Here is a 15,961-nt window from a genome sequence, read left to right on the forward strand (position 1 = left end):
CTCTTTCTGTAAGCAGCGGAGAGCTTGAAAGGGACACAGAGTCCCTCTTAGTGCTCCAGAAAACATCAGGATCAGAACAGGACCCCAGTAATGATATTTGTTTGGATGTACTGAGCAAGTCCGGATATTGGTGTCCGCTGAGTGTGGAAGCAGAGATCTAAACAGGGCGAAAAATAGCTCTGTGGAAGGGGATGGCTAGCTTGGGTGCACAAATTACTGTGCACGGATGCACCTAACATGAGCTGTGGTCACAGCCGTAGGTAACTTTGACAAATTGTTGCTATCCTGAAAACAAATGAGCATAGTCTGATACCATAGTAGAAAGAGACAGGAAAACATCGGGGGCTTTGCCAGATACTGAGCAAATATATGGTCGTAGGATAAACACGTTTTTGAAACGTTGAGAAGTTGTCTACCCAAGGAGACAGCTGCTTCCATCTCACTGATTTACAATGCCATACCGGTCTGTGCATGGCACGTGCATTTTGAAAGGCAAAGGATGGATGAGTGGCTAATACAGATGTTACATCCAAAACGTGATCATTTTTCTAAACCCGCTATGGGTCTAAATCAGAACAAAGGCCTAGCAGTGCCATTAAAATCACATCTCTTCTTGTCCAGTGCTGTTCTAAACGTTATGGTCATGATGATTTTAGTTATTTCTTACCTGTTAGATCTTTGCAAGTGAGCAAACTTGCTGTCTAAATGTAGTCTGGCTGACCTTGTCCAATTTACAACAGGTCTTCCATCTGGATTGATTGCAACCGTTCTTTAGCAAAGCAAAAGGCCAAGACACAGTGTTCGTGACACTGCTGTCCTGGGACCTGGAGAACAATATAGGTCAGGAACCAAATGGGGAAATAAACTGGATATCCTTGAATAGAACTGTTGGAGTTGCACCTCCTGAAACTAGTTGTAGACATGGTTGTGTATTTGGAGACATGGTCACTGGGTTAGTTCACAAGAGTAAAAATTTCACAACTTCTGATTGCCTTCAGTACCAGCCTTTCGTTTGCACTCTTGGACTCCGTGAAGCACACAAGATAGTGGTTTCAATATATAAAAATATTTTAAGCAAGTATGCATTCATGGATTCAAGAGGTCCTTGATGGAGTTGGTGAAAAAAACAGGTTTATGGTGTGAGCAGCTTCTAACAGCCGGAAAACGGGATGCATGAGATGTATCTCCTTCTCCCAGTCAAGTGGCCAATCGTACCCCCTGCATACCATATGCATAGGATGCACCTTGAGGGCCCAAGCATCCTCTGCCTTCCTGGCACATCATTGGAAGTGGCGACTTAGCCAAGACTGTGGCTTGAGAGAAGGAAATAAGGAAAATCTCATATCCCAGTTGAAAGGCTTTGTGTCAAGCGACTGTCTCACATGCTGTTTCTTATATCCAAGGCAAAGTAAAAGCTCCAAAGCCTCAATTTGTGGATCCAAGACTATGCTGGCCAGGAGGGGACATCCAGTCACCCTGCAGGTCCACGCAGTTCCCTGCTTTTATTTATTATTATTATTATTATTATTATTATTATTATTATTATTATTATTATTATTATTATTATTATTATACTTAATCAGATCCCAGTTTTGCATTGGCCTTTGCATAGTCTGGCAGTGCCTCTATTTAGACAAGTGCCTGTGTGTATGTGTGTGTGAGAGATGGGGACAGAGAGAGAAGGGACAGCGAGAGCTTGTTGATGGCTGAGATTCATGGGAGCCCCAGGGTCGGCGAGAACGACTGCGCTCAGTGCTGCACAAACAGATCAACGCCACTGTTTGCTCCCGAGGAGCTCAGAGCCTGACCGTACGGTCTTGTCTCCACAGCCCTCAACACAGAGAGGTGGAAGAAACTACAGAGCGAGAAGGAGGAGCTGGAGAGGCGCTTTGAGGAGGAGTGGAAGCGGCTTGGCAGGCAGCAGCAGGAGGAGCTGCAGGCGCTGGAGCAGCAGCTGCAGAAGGAGGACGACACCAAGAGGGAGAGCCTGCAGGAGCAGCACAGCCTCCAGCTGGAGCAAGTCAAATTGCAGCATCAGGATCAGGTCAGTCTCTGCCTGTTCCCTGTGAAGAGTAGACCATGCCAATACTGAGTGGGTGTAGGTAATGAAATATATTGAACACTCCATCATAGAATCATAGAGTCTTCGTGGCTGGAAAGGACCTTTGAGATTATTGAGTCCAACCATACACACACAAAAAAACCCCTACAATCTCTGCCACTAGAACATGCCCTGAAGTGCCACATCTACACGTTTCTTAAACACCTCTAGGGATGGTGACTCAACCACCTCCCTGGGCAGGCTGTTCCAGTGCCTGACCTCTCTTCCAGTAAAGTCATTCTTCCTAATATCTAATCTAAACCTCCCCTGCCGCAACTTCAGACCATTTCCTCTGGTCCTGTCATTATTCACCCGGGAGAAGAGGCCAACACCCACCTCTCTCCAACCTCCTTTCAGGGAGTTGTAGAGGGCGATGAGGTCTCCCCTCAGTCTCCTCTTCTCCAAGCTAAACATGCCCAGCTCCCTCAGCCTCTCCTCATGAAGGTGTTGGTAACGAACTGATGACTGGAATAATATATTCCTGATTATCTTTATTGCTTTTCCTCCCTATTATTCCTATAGGTATTTTTACATAGTAGCACATTACATTTCCATGTCTTGTCTTCACATGCTTCCAGATGTTTTACAACACAACTATTAAGACTAGCTCTGCTCCCCATGCATACTACTACCCAACCCACCTATTGTAGCCAATGTATATGAAACCAAGGGTTGAACAAGAATCTGCTTAACACAGGTAAGGCCAGCATAGTCCTGCCTGTTGTTATTTGCAATGCTAATTAAAGGGCGGTAGAGCAAAGTGATAGGGCCCATGCAACACGTAGCCGAAACACCGGTGATACACTCTGTGTTCCCTGATTTCTGCTCCACCGTTCAGTCTAATCTCTTAGATTGTACATTCCAAGCGTTTCTCCCTGCTTTGCTTTCTGCAGGTAGGTAGGAATACTACTCTCTGCAGGTAGGAATACTCTCACATGCAGCTACTTTAGTCTTATTTTTAATGGCTGGAGTGAACAAACACTAACTCACCTATGGGCACCTCTCACATGGTGGCAGAACATCCTGCTCTGGGTTGTGGCAATAATGCCTTTACCTTGCCTCTTCTCATTTGGAACTCAGTGAGCATGGGATACAGATCTGATTTTTCCAGCTGCAACCCTTACTATTGCCCACAGTTCGTGAGGGCTTTTCTCACACGAGTATCTGCTGCACTCAGGTGCACTCTGCAGTCTGTGCCCTCGGACTTTGACGTGCCACAGCCCTGGCTGCCATGGGCATGCCACCCAGGTGTCTGATGCAGTACAAGGGCCAGAGATCTGCGAAACGTGAGCCTAGCCAACAGACCCCCTGTTTGCCAGCATCGTTCTCTCCATCCTGGGGATTTTGCCAATGCCCAGGGCAGCACGAGTTGGTAGAGGGTGACTTTTTCCCTCTCTCAGGCAACGTAAATTGGCAGCAACAACCTTTGGCAACGAAAGGTCGAGGAGAAGGTTTTATGTCTGCATGCTCTGTATCTCAGGGTATCTCTAGTGCGCATTTTGGGGCTGCTGCCTGAAGCAGGAGCCTGTGGCCAAGCAGGAGCCTGTGGCCAAGGCTCCAGAGCTGCTGCTCCACCCTGCTCATGCCCAGGGCAGAGCACAGACGTGCCCCACGTGGTTCCCAAGGACGATGACAGTGCTAGCTGTGGGCTTCAGAAGCAAACCACCCCCATCAGCAGAACCCTGTGCCTGAGCTAATTTCGACCATTTAAGAGGTAAAGGCTGGTGCAGCACTGTGTGGCCGTAGCTGAAGCGCCTCCAGGAGCCAGGGAGGGGGGCTGGCCTGCGGGGAGCTCATGGGAGAGGAGAGCACCGACACAGCGCAGCAGAGGCGGCAGCCCACTGTCTTTAAGGTCAACTGTTTGTAAAACAGGAGATGACACCATTTGCTGCCTGTGCTTGATGCACTGTAAAACACTCCTGGGATGGGAATGCAAATACAAACTGAGACGGCGACAGTTTTATGTCACTCATGCCACAGCTGCCCGGTGTTAGATTTATTGTGTAACAGCAACGGTACGCCGGGGCCGGGCACAAGCGTGGTCCTCGCTGGCACGTGGGTCAGACAGCCAGGTCAGACACACGGCATCCCAGCCTGTGCCCCAGAGTTCCTGCTGCCCTGGGGACAGCCATGCAATTTGGTTTGATTCTTCAGTGGGGGGGTTGCTGAAGAACTCTTGCTGGATTTTACCTATTTCAGTTGCTGTGCCTGCTAGTTGTTCCTGATTTGCAGGCTTATAACATGCAACACAAAGGCTTTATCTGACTGGGTTGTTTTGTCCTGGACAAACTACCTTTTTCTGTTGGTGCATTGATTTTCAAAGATGCATTAGAAGGTGCTGTCAAATAGGTTTTTGTGTTCTAAACCAGATTTTTCAAAATCTTTCTCTGTAAATTCTTAGAGATGAAGATTTGGTTCTGATTTCAGTTTATGCAAGATGGTTTTCTTGCAATGCCCCTCAAATTTTCTGCTTTGCTTTCTGATATGAAGGATGGGTGGTATTCCCAAAAGCCTTGGCTTCTTTTTCCTTTCACTGTGTCAGTGTGCCAGTTTGCCTAGTAGAAGATATTAGCTCTAGCTGCAAGCCTTGCCTCTCCTGGATCACCAGGCATAAGCATTTATGAAGGAATTTGTTCTGCGAGTTAATTTTTTGCTGAGATAGTTTATCTCTGCTGCTCTTTGAAGTGTTTCTGCAAACTTCCGAGACCACAAGAACAGATGGTGGGTTTTTTTCCCTCAAGTTGATCAGTGCAAGAAAGGGTGATATAGGTCACCATAGGACTTGACTAGAAGTATACTTATTTTTCTCCTGTTCTTATCTATTGTCATTCTATTAATCACCACACAGAAACAATGGAAACACATCTTTCCTTCTGTTGGGCAAATAGTTCTGTCTCCTCCAGCCCTTTGGTTTGCTCCAGGGCTCTTTGTTCCTTGAATTACTGAAGTTAAGACAAACATTTTTCTCTACTGCTTTGAAAGTGCTGCTGTGACCCTAGTATCTCAGAGTTTAAGCCCATCTTTTCAATCCATGGTTCCGTTAGCATCTCATGATGAGTTTTAGCAGGTTTTCCCTTTCAATTCCTACTCTGCCGTACACCCATCCTGTGTCAAGTGCTCTTGGATCGGAGGAGGCTGACAGGCTGGGTTGGAAAGCTGCTCACCAGGAATGTTTCTTGGCCAAGGAGAAGGAGAACTTTTTTAGCCTAGGAACCAAGGTGCATGAGGAATAAGGATCCCTAACGGCTGCTGACCCAAAGGGTTTGTAATCCTCTGGTTCTTCCTTCCCCTTCTCAGAGGAGGAGGAGAAGTTCCTGGCTCAGACCATGCCAAAACAAGCAAGGCTACTCAAGGGACTGGACTCATTCAGCTCCAACACTGCTGAGCTGGGACTGGTATTAGACCAGAGGCACCTAACCCACGAGCTAAAGAGCTCTTATGCTGGGCATGGGAAAAGCCTTGTCCTTGAGCTGTCCGTCTGTGCAGGCTGATTTGGAGCTTGTGTTCATGGCGTCAATAACAACGGCAAAATTTGCAAAGTTAGTCATCCCACTTCATGGTTTCCAGTCACAACTTAGTCTTCCGCACTGTATTGCTGTAGTCACCTTTTACTTTTGCACAAGATCTGAAAGGTCCCTTCCAACCTAGGTGATTCTATGATTCTAAGGTAGCTGTTGTTTCTTTGGATACACAGTTGTCAGGTTTTGAAGGCTCATCTGTCTCGGAGGAGGTGAAGGCAGCTCTTTCGGCATAGCTGAGCGTGAGAGCCAAACTCCTCACAAACAAGTCATGTGTGACAATGCATCCCAATAGTCCTCATATCTCCTTGCAAAGGAAAGGCTGCGATCCTGGCTTGCCAGCGTTTCTTGCTTGAGCTGCTCAGCTCAAGCTGTTTTGTCCACCAACTTATTGAACTTGTCCCACTAGAGCCTCCACTTGATTTTGCTTTATTAAGCCTTAAAAATCCCACCTGAACTTCTCTTTGTAGCCAGAAATAGCCATGACACAGGTTGAGTTGATCAAGCCGATAGAGAAAGTTAGTGGCAAAGCTGGAATTAATATCCAAGAGATCTGATTCCCAGTGCTAAGTAGACTATCTGCCATGAAAAACTGCAGACAGGAGGTCACGCTGGAAGATTAGAGAGAGTCATGTGGGATGTGGATATGAAACGTACAGAAGACAGAAAAATCCCTGGAGACCATTTGGAACATATTACTTGGCTTTGTAGATAAATAACCTGCCAAGGATGGTGGCAACGAAAGGAGACCCCTTCACCTTGTGAAGGCGTTGGAGTTGAGCGTAATCATTCCTATGGGGAGCTGCTCAGCTGAGAAGCAATTAGAGTATGAATAAAGACTTAAGCAAGGGAGAGGTAAAGAACATGGCGATGCTCATGAGGGTTCAGCGCACAGACACGGTATACAAGGACACGGTGCTCTGGGAAAAGTCAAGTGATATTCTCTATCCCGTTAGTAGCCCATTGAGTCATGGGCCCCCCCTTTCCCTGCTCTTTCATGCAATATATCAGCAGGCTGAGTCTCCATTGTTTTGCAAACAGTTCTTCACTGTCCCAGGCATTGAATAAAGTAACAGGGAAAGAAGAAGACTTCCCTTGGGTTGAGGAGGAGCGAGTGAGGGACCAATTAGATCATCTAGATATTCACAAGTCCATGGGCCCTGATGGGATGCACCCGAGAGTGCTGAGGGAGCTGGCAGAAGTCATTGCTGGGCCGCTCTCCATCATCTTTGAAAAGTCCTGGAGAACAGGCGAGGTGCCTGGGGACTGGAGGAAAGCCAATGTCACTCCAGTCTTCAAGAAAGGCAAGAAGGAGGAGCCAGGGAACTACAGGCCGGTCAGCCTCACCTCCATCCCTGGAAAGATGATGGAACAGCTCGTTCTGGGTGTCATCTCAAGGCACGTGGAGGAAAGGAAAGCTATCAGAAGTACTCAGCATGGATTCACCAAGGGGAAATCATGTCTGACTAATCTGATAGCCTTCTACAATGGCATGACTAGATGGATAGATGAGGGGAGGGCGGTAGATGTGGTCTACCTTGACTTAAGCAAGGCGTTTGACATGGTCTCCCACAGCATCCTCATAGGGAAGCTTAGGAAGTGTGGGTTAGATGAATGGACAGTGGGGTGGATAGAAAACTGGTTGAAAGATAGAGCTCAGAGGGTTGTGATTAGGGGCACAGAGTCTAGTTGGAGACCAGTGACGAGTGGTGTTCCCCAGGGGTCAGTACTGGGTCCAGTCCTGTTCAATATATTCATCAATGACCTGGATGAGGGGATAGAGTGCACCCTCAGCAAGTTTGCTGATGACACCAAGCTGGGTGGGGTGGCTGACACACCGGAAGGCTGTGCCACCATACAGAGAGACCTGGACAGGTTGGAGATCTGGGCAGAGAGAAACCTTATGAAGTTCAACAAGGGCAAGTGTAGGGTGCTGCACCTGGGGAGGAACAACCCCATGCACCAGTACAGGTTGGGTGCTGACCTGCTGGAGAGCAGCTCTGTGGAAAGAGACCTGGGAGTCCTGGTGGACAACAGGATGACCATGAGTCAGCAATGTGCCCTTGTGGCCAAGAAGGCCAATGGCATCCTGGGGTGCATCAAGAAGAGTGTGGCCAGCAGGTGGAGGGAGGTCATCCTCCCCCTCTACTCTGCCTTGGTGAGGCCGCACCTGGAGTACTGTGTCCAGTTCTGGGCTCCCCAGTTCAAGAGGGACAGGGAACTGCTGGAGAGGGTGCAGCAGAGAGCTACAAAGATGATTAGGGGACTGGAACACCTCTCTTATGAGGAAAGGCTGAGGGATTTGGGTCTCTTCAGTCTGGAAAAAAGACGTCTGAGGGGTGACCTTATCAACACTTATAAATACTTAAAGGGTGGATGTCAGGAGGATGGGGCCAGGCTCTTTTCAGTGGTGCCCGGGGACAGGACAAGAGGCAATGGGCACAAACTTGAACATAGGAAGTTCCACCTAAACATGAGGAGGAACTTCTTTACTTTGAGGGTGGCAGAGCACTGGAACAGGCTGCCCAGAGAGGTGGTGGAGTCTCCAACTCTGGAGACATTCAAAACCCACCTGGACGTGTTCCTATGTAACCTGCTCTAGGTGACCCTGCTCTGGCAGGGGGGTTGGACTAGATGATCTCCAGAGGTCCCTTCCAACCCTATGATTCTATGATTCTATGATTCTATGATTCACCACTGAATTGTCTCCCATATTATTGTGAAAATGAGTTTGGATAACTTTAAATGCCTGTCTTTCATTCTAAGAGCATGCTTTCTCCAATACAGTTGGAAAATTTGCTTCTGTTGGATAATCTAACACATACATTTGACAGTTAGACACAGTGAAATAACACTTATTCCAGTCAAGACATGCTCAGCTGCAGTAACTTTCTACCATTATTTAACATAAGAGTGAGGAAAAAAGCTGTTTAAAGTCAAGTCACTTTGCAATGAACAGCTGTTTCATTATAAAAGTGAAATAGTTTGATCCTCTGAATTCCCAGATATCACAGAGAACGTGTTAAATGTAGAGAATAAGATCACTGTGATTACAAAACCCAGAAAAGCAAATCGATGCCTTGCATTCAGAAACTGCTCTGGACCACTGACTTAACCTTGATCACTGCTTTTCTCTGTATCTTCTTTAACGATGCATATCAAAACACCATTGTTAGGGATCTGGCTTTGCCTTTAGCCAAGTCTAGTCACAAGCAATGCACCGAAGGAGCCCCAAACCCATCGGGTGCACCCGAGCACAGGCTGCCCACTGCCCTCTTCCAGCTGCCTCCCCTGCTCCCCTTATGGCTGCGTGTGGTGGGGTGCAGTTTGCTGGGCAGCCTGCAGCAGCAGGACCTCTTTCTGGCCTCAATATGAGAGCGGGAGAAGGTTTTGTAGCCTCACCATCACCTTGGTTACTTCCACACCCACATGAAAACTCATGTGTCTGCACAAAGGTTCTGTCATATCATTCATCAGTTTATTAGATGTGGACTCCAAACACACGATTCAAGAGGACACAGGAATTTGGGTATTGGCGACTTCGTAGATACTCTTTTTCATGTAAAAGTGTAGAATCATAGAATCATTTAGGTTGGAAAAGACCCTTGGGATCATCGAGTCCAACCATCAACCCCACTCTACAAAGTTCTCCCTTACACCATATCCCTTAACACCTCCTCTGCACTCGCTGCAGCACCTCGATATCTCTCTCGGATTGAGGTGCCCAAAACTGGACACAATACTCAAGGTGTGGCCACATCAGTGCTGAGTACAGGGGGACAATCACCTCCCTCCTTCTGCTGGTCACACTAGTTCTAATACAAGCCAGGATGGCATTGGCTTTCTTGGCCACCTGGGCACACTGCTGGCTCATGTTCAGGCGCTTGTCAATTAGAACCCCCAGGTCCTTTTCTGCCAGGCAGCTCTCCAGCCACACTGCCCCAAGCCTGTAGCGATGCATGGGGTTGTTGTGGCCCAAGTGCAGGACCCGGCACTTGGCCTTGTTGAAGCACATTCCATTAGCATTGGCCCATCGGTCCAATCTGTCCAAGTCTCTCTGTAGAGCCTCCCTATCCTCATGTAGATCAACACTCCCGCCTAGCTTCGTGTCATCTGCAAACTTGCCGATGATACAATCTATGTCCTTATCAAGGTCGTCAATAAAGATGTTAAACAGAAATGGTCCCAACACTGAGCCCTGAGGGACACCACTTGTGACCGGCCGCCGGCTGGATTTAACTCCATTGACCACCACTCTTTGGGACCGCCCATCCAGCCAGTGCTTGATCCAGCAGATCGTATGCTCATCCAGGCCGTGAGCCGCCAGTTCTTCCATGAGAATTCGATGGGGGACAGTGTCAAATGCTTTTCGAAAGTCTAGGTAGACAATGTCCACAGCCTTTCCCTCATCCAATAATTGGGTCATCTTGTCATAGAAGGAGATCCAGTTCGTCAGGCAGGACCTGCCTTTCTTAAACCCATGCTGACTAGGCCTGATCCCCTGCCTGTCCATTATATGACTTGTAATGGCACTCAAGATGATCTGCTCCATGACCTTCCCTGCTACCCAGGTCAGACTGACAGGCCTATAGTTTCCCGGATCCTCCTTTCTGCCTTTCTTGTACACGGGTGCTACATTTGCTACCCTCCAGTCCGTTGGGACCTCCCCAGTTAGCCATGACTTCAGGTAGATAATGGAAAGTGGCTTGGCGAGCACAGCTACCAACTCTTTCAGCACTCTTGGATGTAAGCCATCCGGTCCCATAGACTTGTGCGCATCCAAGCGGCGTAGCAGGTCACTGATCACTTCCTCTTTAATTGTGATGACCTCGTCCAGCTTCCCCTCCCTGTCTCCTAGCTCATGAGGCTGGGTGCCCACGGAATAGCTAAAGACTGAGGCAAAGTAGGCATTGAGCACCTCAGTTGATAGAGTGCAATTCATTTTGCATACCCACTAGTAATAATTTCAATGTTTCTCTAGAAATAAGTATTTTACAGATATGAATAATTCATAGGCACTTTCCATGGAAGTTAATTCAAGACCTTACAATAAACATCATTGCAGCAAAGTGCCGTGAAGACAAAAACCAGGGTGGCTCAGAACTGTGTATGTTTATCTGACCATCAGAGGGAGTCGGGTCATTAATATAATTTAGATTAACGGAACGTTGAGATTTATGAACATTTCATGAATGGCTGTTTTTGCTTAAGGGCTTTTTGGCCTTTTGCTTTGTTATGTACCTCTTTTATCACCGTTAAGTTAAAAGAGCAAAAATGCTACCACCAGTGACTACACGCTACCACTCAAGGCGTCAACATGCCTGTTTCGTAATGAATAAACCTGCTCAGGTGCTGGAAGTGTCACGCTCAGTAGATCCCTTTACTGTTTTCAGCTCACTGGAGCTCTTTCGCAGTGGCTTGTCAGTGTGCCACAGCATGCCTAATCGTGTCTCCATGTCTCCATCCATTGTCGTTGGAACAGGTGGAAGATATCACAGCTTCACATGAGGCTGCACTGTTACAGCTGGAAAATAACCACGTAGTTGCCATTACAGTACTGCAGGATGAGAATGACTGGAAGATTCGAGGTAAGCCAGCGACAACCCAACGGCTACAGAGCTCTTCCAGAGCGGAAATTAGCGCTGTAGTGCGATTGTGTAAACCTGGATTTTCTTCCTCCAGAGTAGATGATAGAGAAAGTTCGTGTTGGTCTAGTGCTTTCACGTGGGGTGGACCACCAGGTTCGTGCTAGTGGTGAGGGAGAGCTGTATGCAGTGTGTACAGCATCTAACTTGGACCTGAGACTATCGGAGGGGTCTCTGGGACAACAATAAGGCTCTCTCCATGGGCTGCTGAACACAGAGTCCAAGTTCCACCTCACTTCACACCCAGACTTTTCTCAAGAGCCTCAGGAGGTGTTCAGGAGGCTAGAGCTCATTGAAGATCTCCAAATTTAGGTGCTTAAATGCCTACACTGCTTCTAAAAACAAGACTCATCATTTTCAGTAGCACAAGTCTGGCCATGCTGAGCTGACCAAAGCCACATGCTGGTGCAAATCTGCACCTCAGCACCGTTACCTTAATTTTATGTTATGGTTTTTCCACAGGATTGGATGCTGCAGAGAGAGCTGCTTCCTCCCTACCAGCTCAGTATCTAAATAAATGTCTTTGTACGTGCTTTAGCTGACATTTAGCAGATATCTGTACAATCGCCCTCTTTTTTTTTTTTTCTTTTAAATATAAGCATGGTCTAATATTTAAATAGCTCTGGTAGGTTTTCCCACAGCTTTCCCCAGACCAAGCCACATTGCTTAGCTCTGCACTGTGTCAATTAGAGACACAGTCGACAGCACAACTTGAGCTGAGAACAGCCTATTCCCCTTTCCCGTAGGCAGAGATGGTATCATCTAGCGTACGATTTTTAAATTAACATATACAATTTCGAAAATAACAAAAGAAGAGCTGTTCCTTGCTTGAGGATGTTCATATCTGTCCATTTGCGTTAGTATTTTCTGACGATAAATCTTGGCAGTGGTTTATCAGGGCTCTGGTGGCCAAAGTTTGTGCTCCCTGCTCCTGGTGTGGCTACGAAATGCCCTCCTGTACATGGAAAAGGCATTGCAGCAGCTGCCGTCTGGTGCCATGTACAGGGCACCAGAGCAATAGTATTATTATTGCTGTTATTGTGGCTAGCGAGCAGTAGTTCGAGGGAAAAACCCCATAGACCTGGGGGTAAAGACACAAAAAATAAAGTGTCCGAGTACCAAAAAGGTAGGTTCTACTGCTGTACTGAATGACAATTTGATGCCATTGGTTTAGAGATTAAACTTTATACTGCTTTGGTTATTATTAAGTCCAGTGTGAGTTGTTCTAGTAAGGAAACCTTAAGTCATGTAATATAAACAGAGGAGTTTTTTCTCTTCGGGGTCTGTCAGTCTCACTGATGCAATAAAGCTCACGGGTCATTCGCCACAGCTCCTGGAGAAGTACTATCACATGTATTTTTGCATCCCAGTTACTGGCCCCTCTATCTCCCCAAAGAAATTCCAACCCAAGCTTTTAAATATATTCAGTGTAAAACTCTTTGATTTGGGGACATTCACTCTGAACGGGTATGTCAGACTGACCCTTTTCAGATCAGAGCCCCTGAGAGCCGGGAATTCTGAGCAGTTCTGAAAAGTCAGAATCTGTTCGTGTAGAAATAGAGGTACCCGCAGCCACTGAAAGGGCAGGAAATCCTGATCCTCAAAACAATTCACCTAAGGTCACAGAGTAGATTACGACCAGTTTCCTACTCAACCTCCATGCCCTAAAACTCCATCCCGAATTGCGCTTGGCTCCTGATGTCTGTGCTCTTGGACCCTGGCTTGCTGGATTTCACTTAGCAGTGTCGTGTCTGTGTGTCTTCCCCCAGAACTGAATACTGCTCACAAGCTGGAAAAGGCACAATTAGAAGAGAATTTTGAAAAGCTGCGGCTGTCACTCCAGGTTAGCAGTTTTGTTATTCCCCACCCCTGGAATGATGTTGTGGAGCAGCTGACGGGGCAGCCCCAGCCCCATTGCCGGCTGCTTCTTACCAGCTCTAGTACCTCTTGTCCTCTGCCCGGCCAAACTGGGATCTGTCAGCAAAGGTGCCCCCTCAGGTTTTTTCCTCCCCTGCCTTGGCTGGTTCAGCAAAATACTATCTGAAAGAGGAGAGAGGGAAAACCTAAAGGGAGGAAAAGGCAGCTGGATAAAGCAACGAAATGTCCTTTTGACCCTGCTGGCGGCTGGCCCAGCATAAGGAGCAAAGATGAGCTCTTCCCTGCATGGTGGGGAGAGCTCCAGCACCTGCCGTGCCTGTGAGCATCACCTTCTCTACGTGCTACCCTCAGGCAGACACCCCCGGGGCTCAGAAACGCTCGCCTCTCCCTGCCTGGCCCTGTGCCTGTGCTTTCAACTCTTTCCCACTGCCTGAAGACAGAGGAGCCAGTCCCGCGTGTAGACACATCGCCATTCCCACCGGAAGGCAATGCGGTCCCTGGTGAGGGATGCCCCGGGGCTGGCCCTGCTGTGCAGCCAGGCTGTGGCTGGCCAGGATCAGCCCTGCCCATCATATCTCCCACATCCCACTATTTAACACCAAGCTCAAGATCATCTTGGCTTTTTCAGTCCTTCTAACAACTCCATGCTGTTCTCACTCTCTAGATGAAGAAATCCCAAGGAGTGGAGGGCAGAAACATGCCCCTGGGATTCATGCTAAGTTTGGAAATCTTGTGTGAACAAATGAAAATGCCACAGCAAATAATGCAAGCGCTGTTTGATTTCCTAGGCAGAGATGAATTGCACTTTTTAAAACCCCTGACGAGCACATAGCGTTGCACCCAGCAACTGCCACTGCCTTCCTCAGGCGGCTGTGACAGTTTGAGGCGTGTCAGCAGTTTTGCAATGAGCACTGATGTACTGTTATGGCCAAGAAATTACATGTATGAAAGATAAGAATACCAATTTCACGGCAACTGTGGCTTTTACAGATGTTGTATATAGAGAGGTAACAAAAATATGATTGCTTAAAATAATGTGTTGTTCCTGTGTATAGCTCTGAGATGAAATGACGATCTTTTAAAGCCCACACCACTAATTCATCGTTGCGTGTTACCATGTTAGAAGCCCAGAAAGGTGAAGGAAGCAGGGACGGGGTATCTACCGCCTCATTCAGGCTCTAGGGACCGCACAAATGATCTCTTTCATGCCTGTGATAGTAAATGCCAGCTCACTTAAGGAAGGACATGCTCGTTCTCATCCAGCCCAAGGTGATGGCGTGATTTAGCATCCAAGAAACTTCATGAACTAGTTCCAGTTAGCGTCAGCCAGCCTCAGGCGTTGCAGAGATTTTGGGATTTCCTGAGGCACTGGGTTATCACTGTATGTTCAAGTGGCCTTGCATAAAACATACCACCTTGCAGAAGTTTCTAAGCGTTGTTCGACTCCCCTGGTGGTTTCTCAGTGCAGATTGACTTGTATGAATGTAAGAGGGGTGATAACACGGTTGATGTGTCTCCCGTCCAGGACCAGGTAGACACCCTCACCTTCCAGAACCAATCTCTTAAGGCCAAAGCAGACCGATTTGAAGAGGCTCTGAAGAAAAACACCGAGGAACAGCTGAAGGTAGATGGCGACTATAACTGTACGGTCATCAAGATACATGTTTCTAAGTATGACTCACATCATGCGATTAAGTGGATGGCAATGGGATCCTTACCCCAGGGACTGGGGGGCAGGTCCCAACCAAGACCCCAGTTAGCTTTGACGAGGAGTCAGAAATCTTAGTCTAGACTCATAATTTTCTGATTTTACTTCTTTTTCTTTATTCTTTCACCCAGCATTTGTAGCTCTATTTCCAACACATTTCACATTTCATTAACTCCATCTAGTACATCCTTACTGTTGTCTATTCTTCTTTCCCTTCTTCCTCTCTTTACTTTTTGTCTTTTCACATTTAGGTTTCTTTTTTTTGTTGTTGAGTGCCTTCTGAACTAACTTCTTTGATATCCTCTGTATCCCCTCATTTTTTTCTGGGCTTGCAGGGGACAGCCCTGTCATATGAAATATTTATTCAGCTGCTGTCTATGGGGGCCATGCTGCTTATTTACAGTGTGTAAGTAAACACGCACTGCAATTATTTATCTGAAATGAAATAAATAACACTGAAATGACCCTCCAAAAAGAGGTTTCTTTTAACTTGGGGCATTTCAGTGTGTTCACAGCACAACCCCATCGGCAGTTGTATCAACAGGACAGGGGGGACAGAACAAAAACAGTGGGGTGAGGAAAGGGCTCAGTGAGTTTTTAGGTGAGAGCACTCCTTAGGAAAGGAGCACAAATGTCTGGAACAGGTTTGGCCATGGGACACAGGGAGCATCTGTCCCTTTCCACCTCCACTGTACTGATTTATGTGAAAGGACAAATTCTGCTGTGTCACAGTGATGTTAATGCTGAGTACCACCAGGCAGGTCACTGGGAAAAATACAAACAGCTTAAGTCAGCAACAGTATTTCATCAGTGTAATTCAGAGCACATCTTTTGCCCATGAATCGAACCCTGGTGTCCCCTACATCTGAAGTTCTCAAGCAGAGGAGGAATTTTTTCCCACTGGATCTGATCTTTGTTAACGGGCACCGTGATGCAGTGATGCAGGCAAGGCAGAACACTGTAGTTTTCCCTTCCAGCCCCCTTTTCCAGTTTCCTCAGTTTCGGGTTTGTACTTTTCCTAAGCCAAAATACCTGCACAATCATAAAACACCTCATGCAATTCCCAAGCTATGAGTAGGAATGAGGTTGCTGAACAACCTGGCAGCCCATT

The 15,961-nt window shown here is 47.2% G+C and overlaps 1 protein-coding gene across 1 annotated transcript in view; it reads left to right on the forward strand.

Moving 5' to 3' along the window:
* The window catches only part of LOC141736720 (microtubule-associated tumor suppressor candidate 2-like), a 30,437-nt gene that overhangs the window by 7,799 nt on the left and 6,677 nt on the right, over nt 1-15,961 (forward strand). The window contains exons 3-6 of the mRNA XM_074571279.1: nt 1,830-2,044; nt 11,102-11,207; nt 13,034-13,107; nt 14,668-14,766. Coding sequence (XP_074427380.1) covers nt 1,830-2,044; nt 11,102-11,207; nt 13,034-13,107; nt 14,668-14,766 — 494 coding nt within the window. The remainder of the gene's footprint in view (nt 1-1,829; nt 2,045-11,101; nt 11,208-13,033; nt 13,108-14,667; nt 14,767-15,961) is intronic.

The sequence above is a fragment of the Larus michahellis genome, assembly GCF_964199755.1.
Source record: "Larus michahellis chromosome W unlocalized genomic scaffold, bLarMic1.1 SUPER_W_unloc_2, whole genome shotgun sequence".
Classification (NCBI taxonomy): domain Eukaryota; kingdom Metazoa; phylum Chordata; class Aves; order Charadriiformes; family Laridae; genus Larus; species Larus michahellis.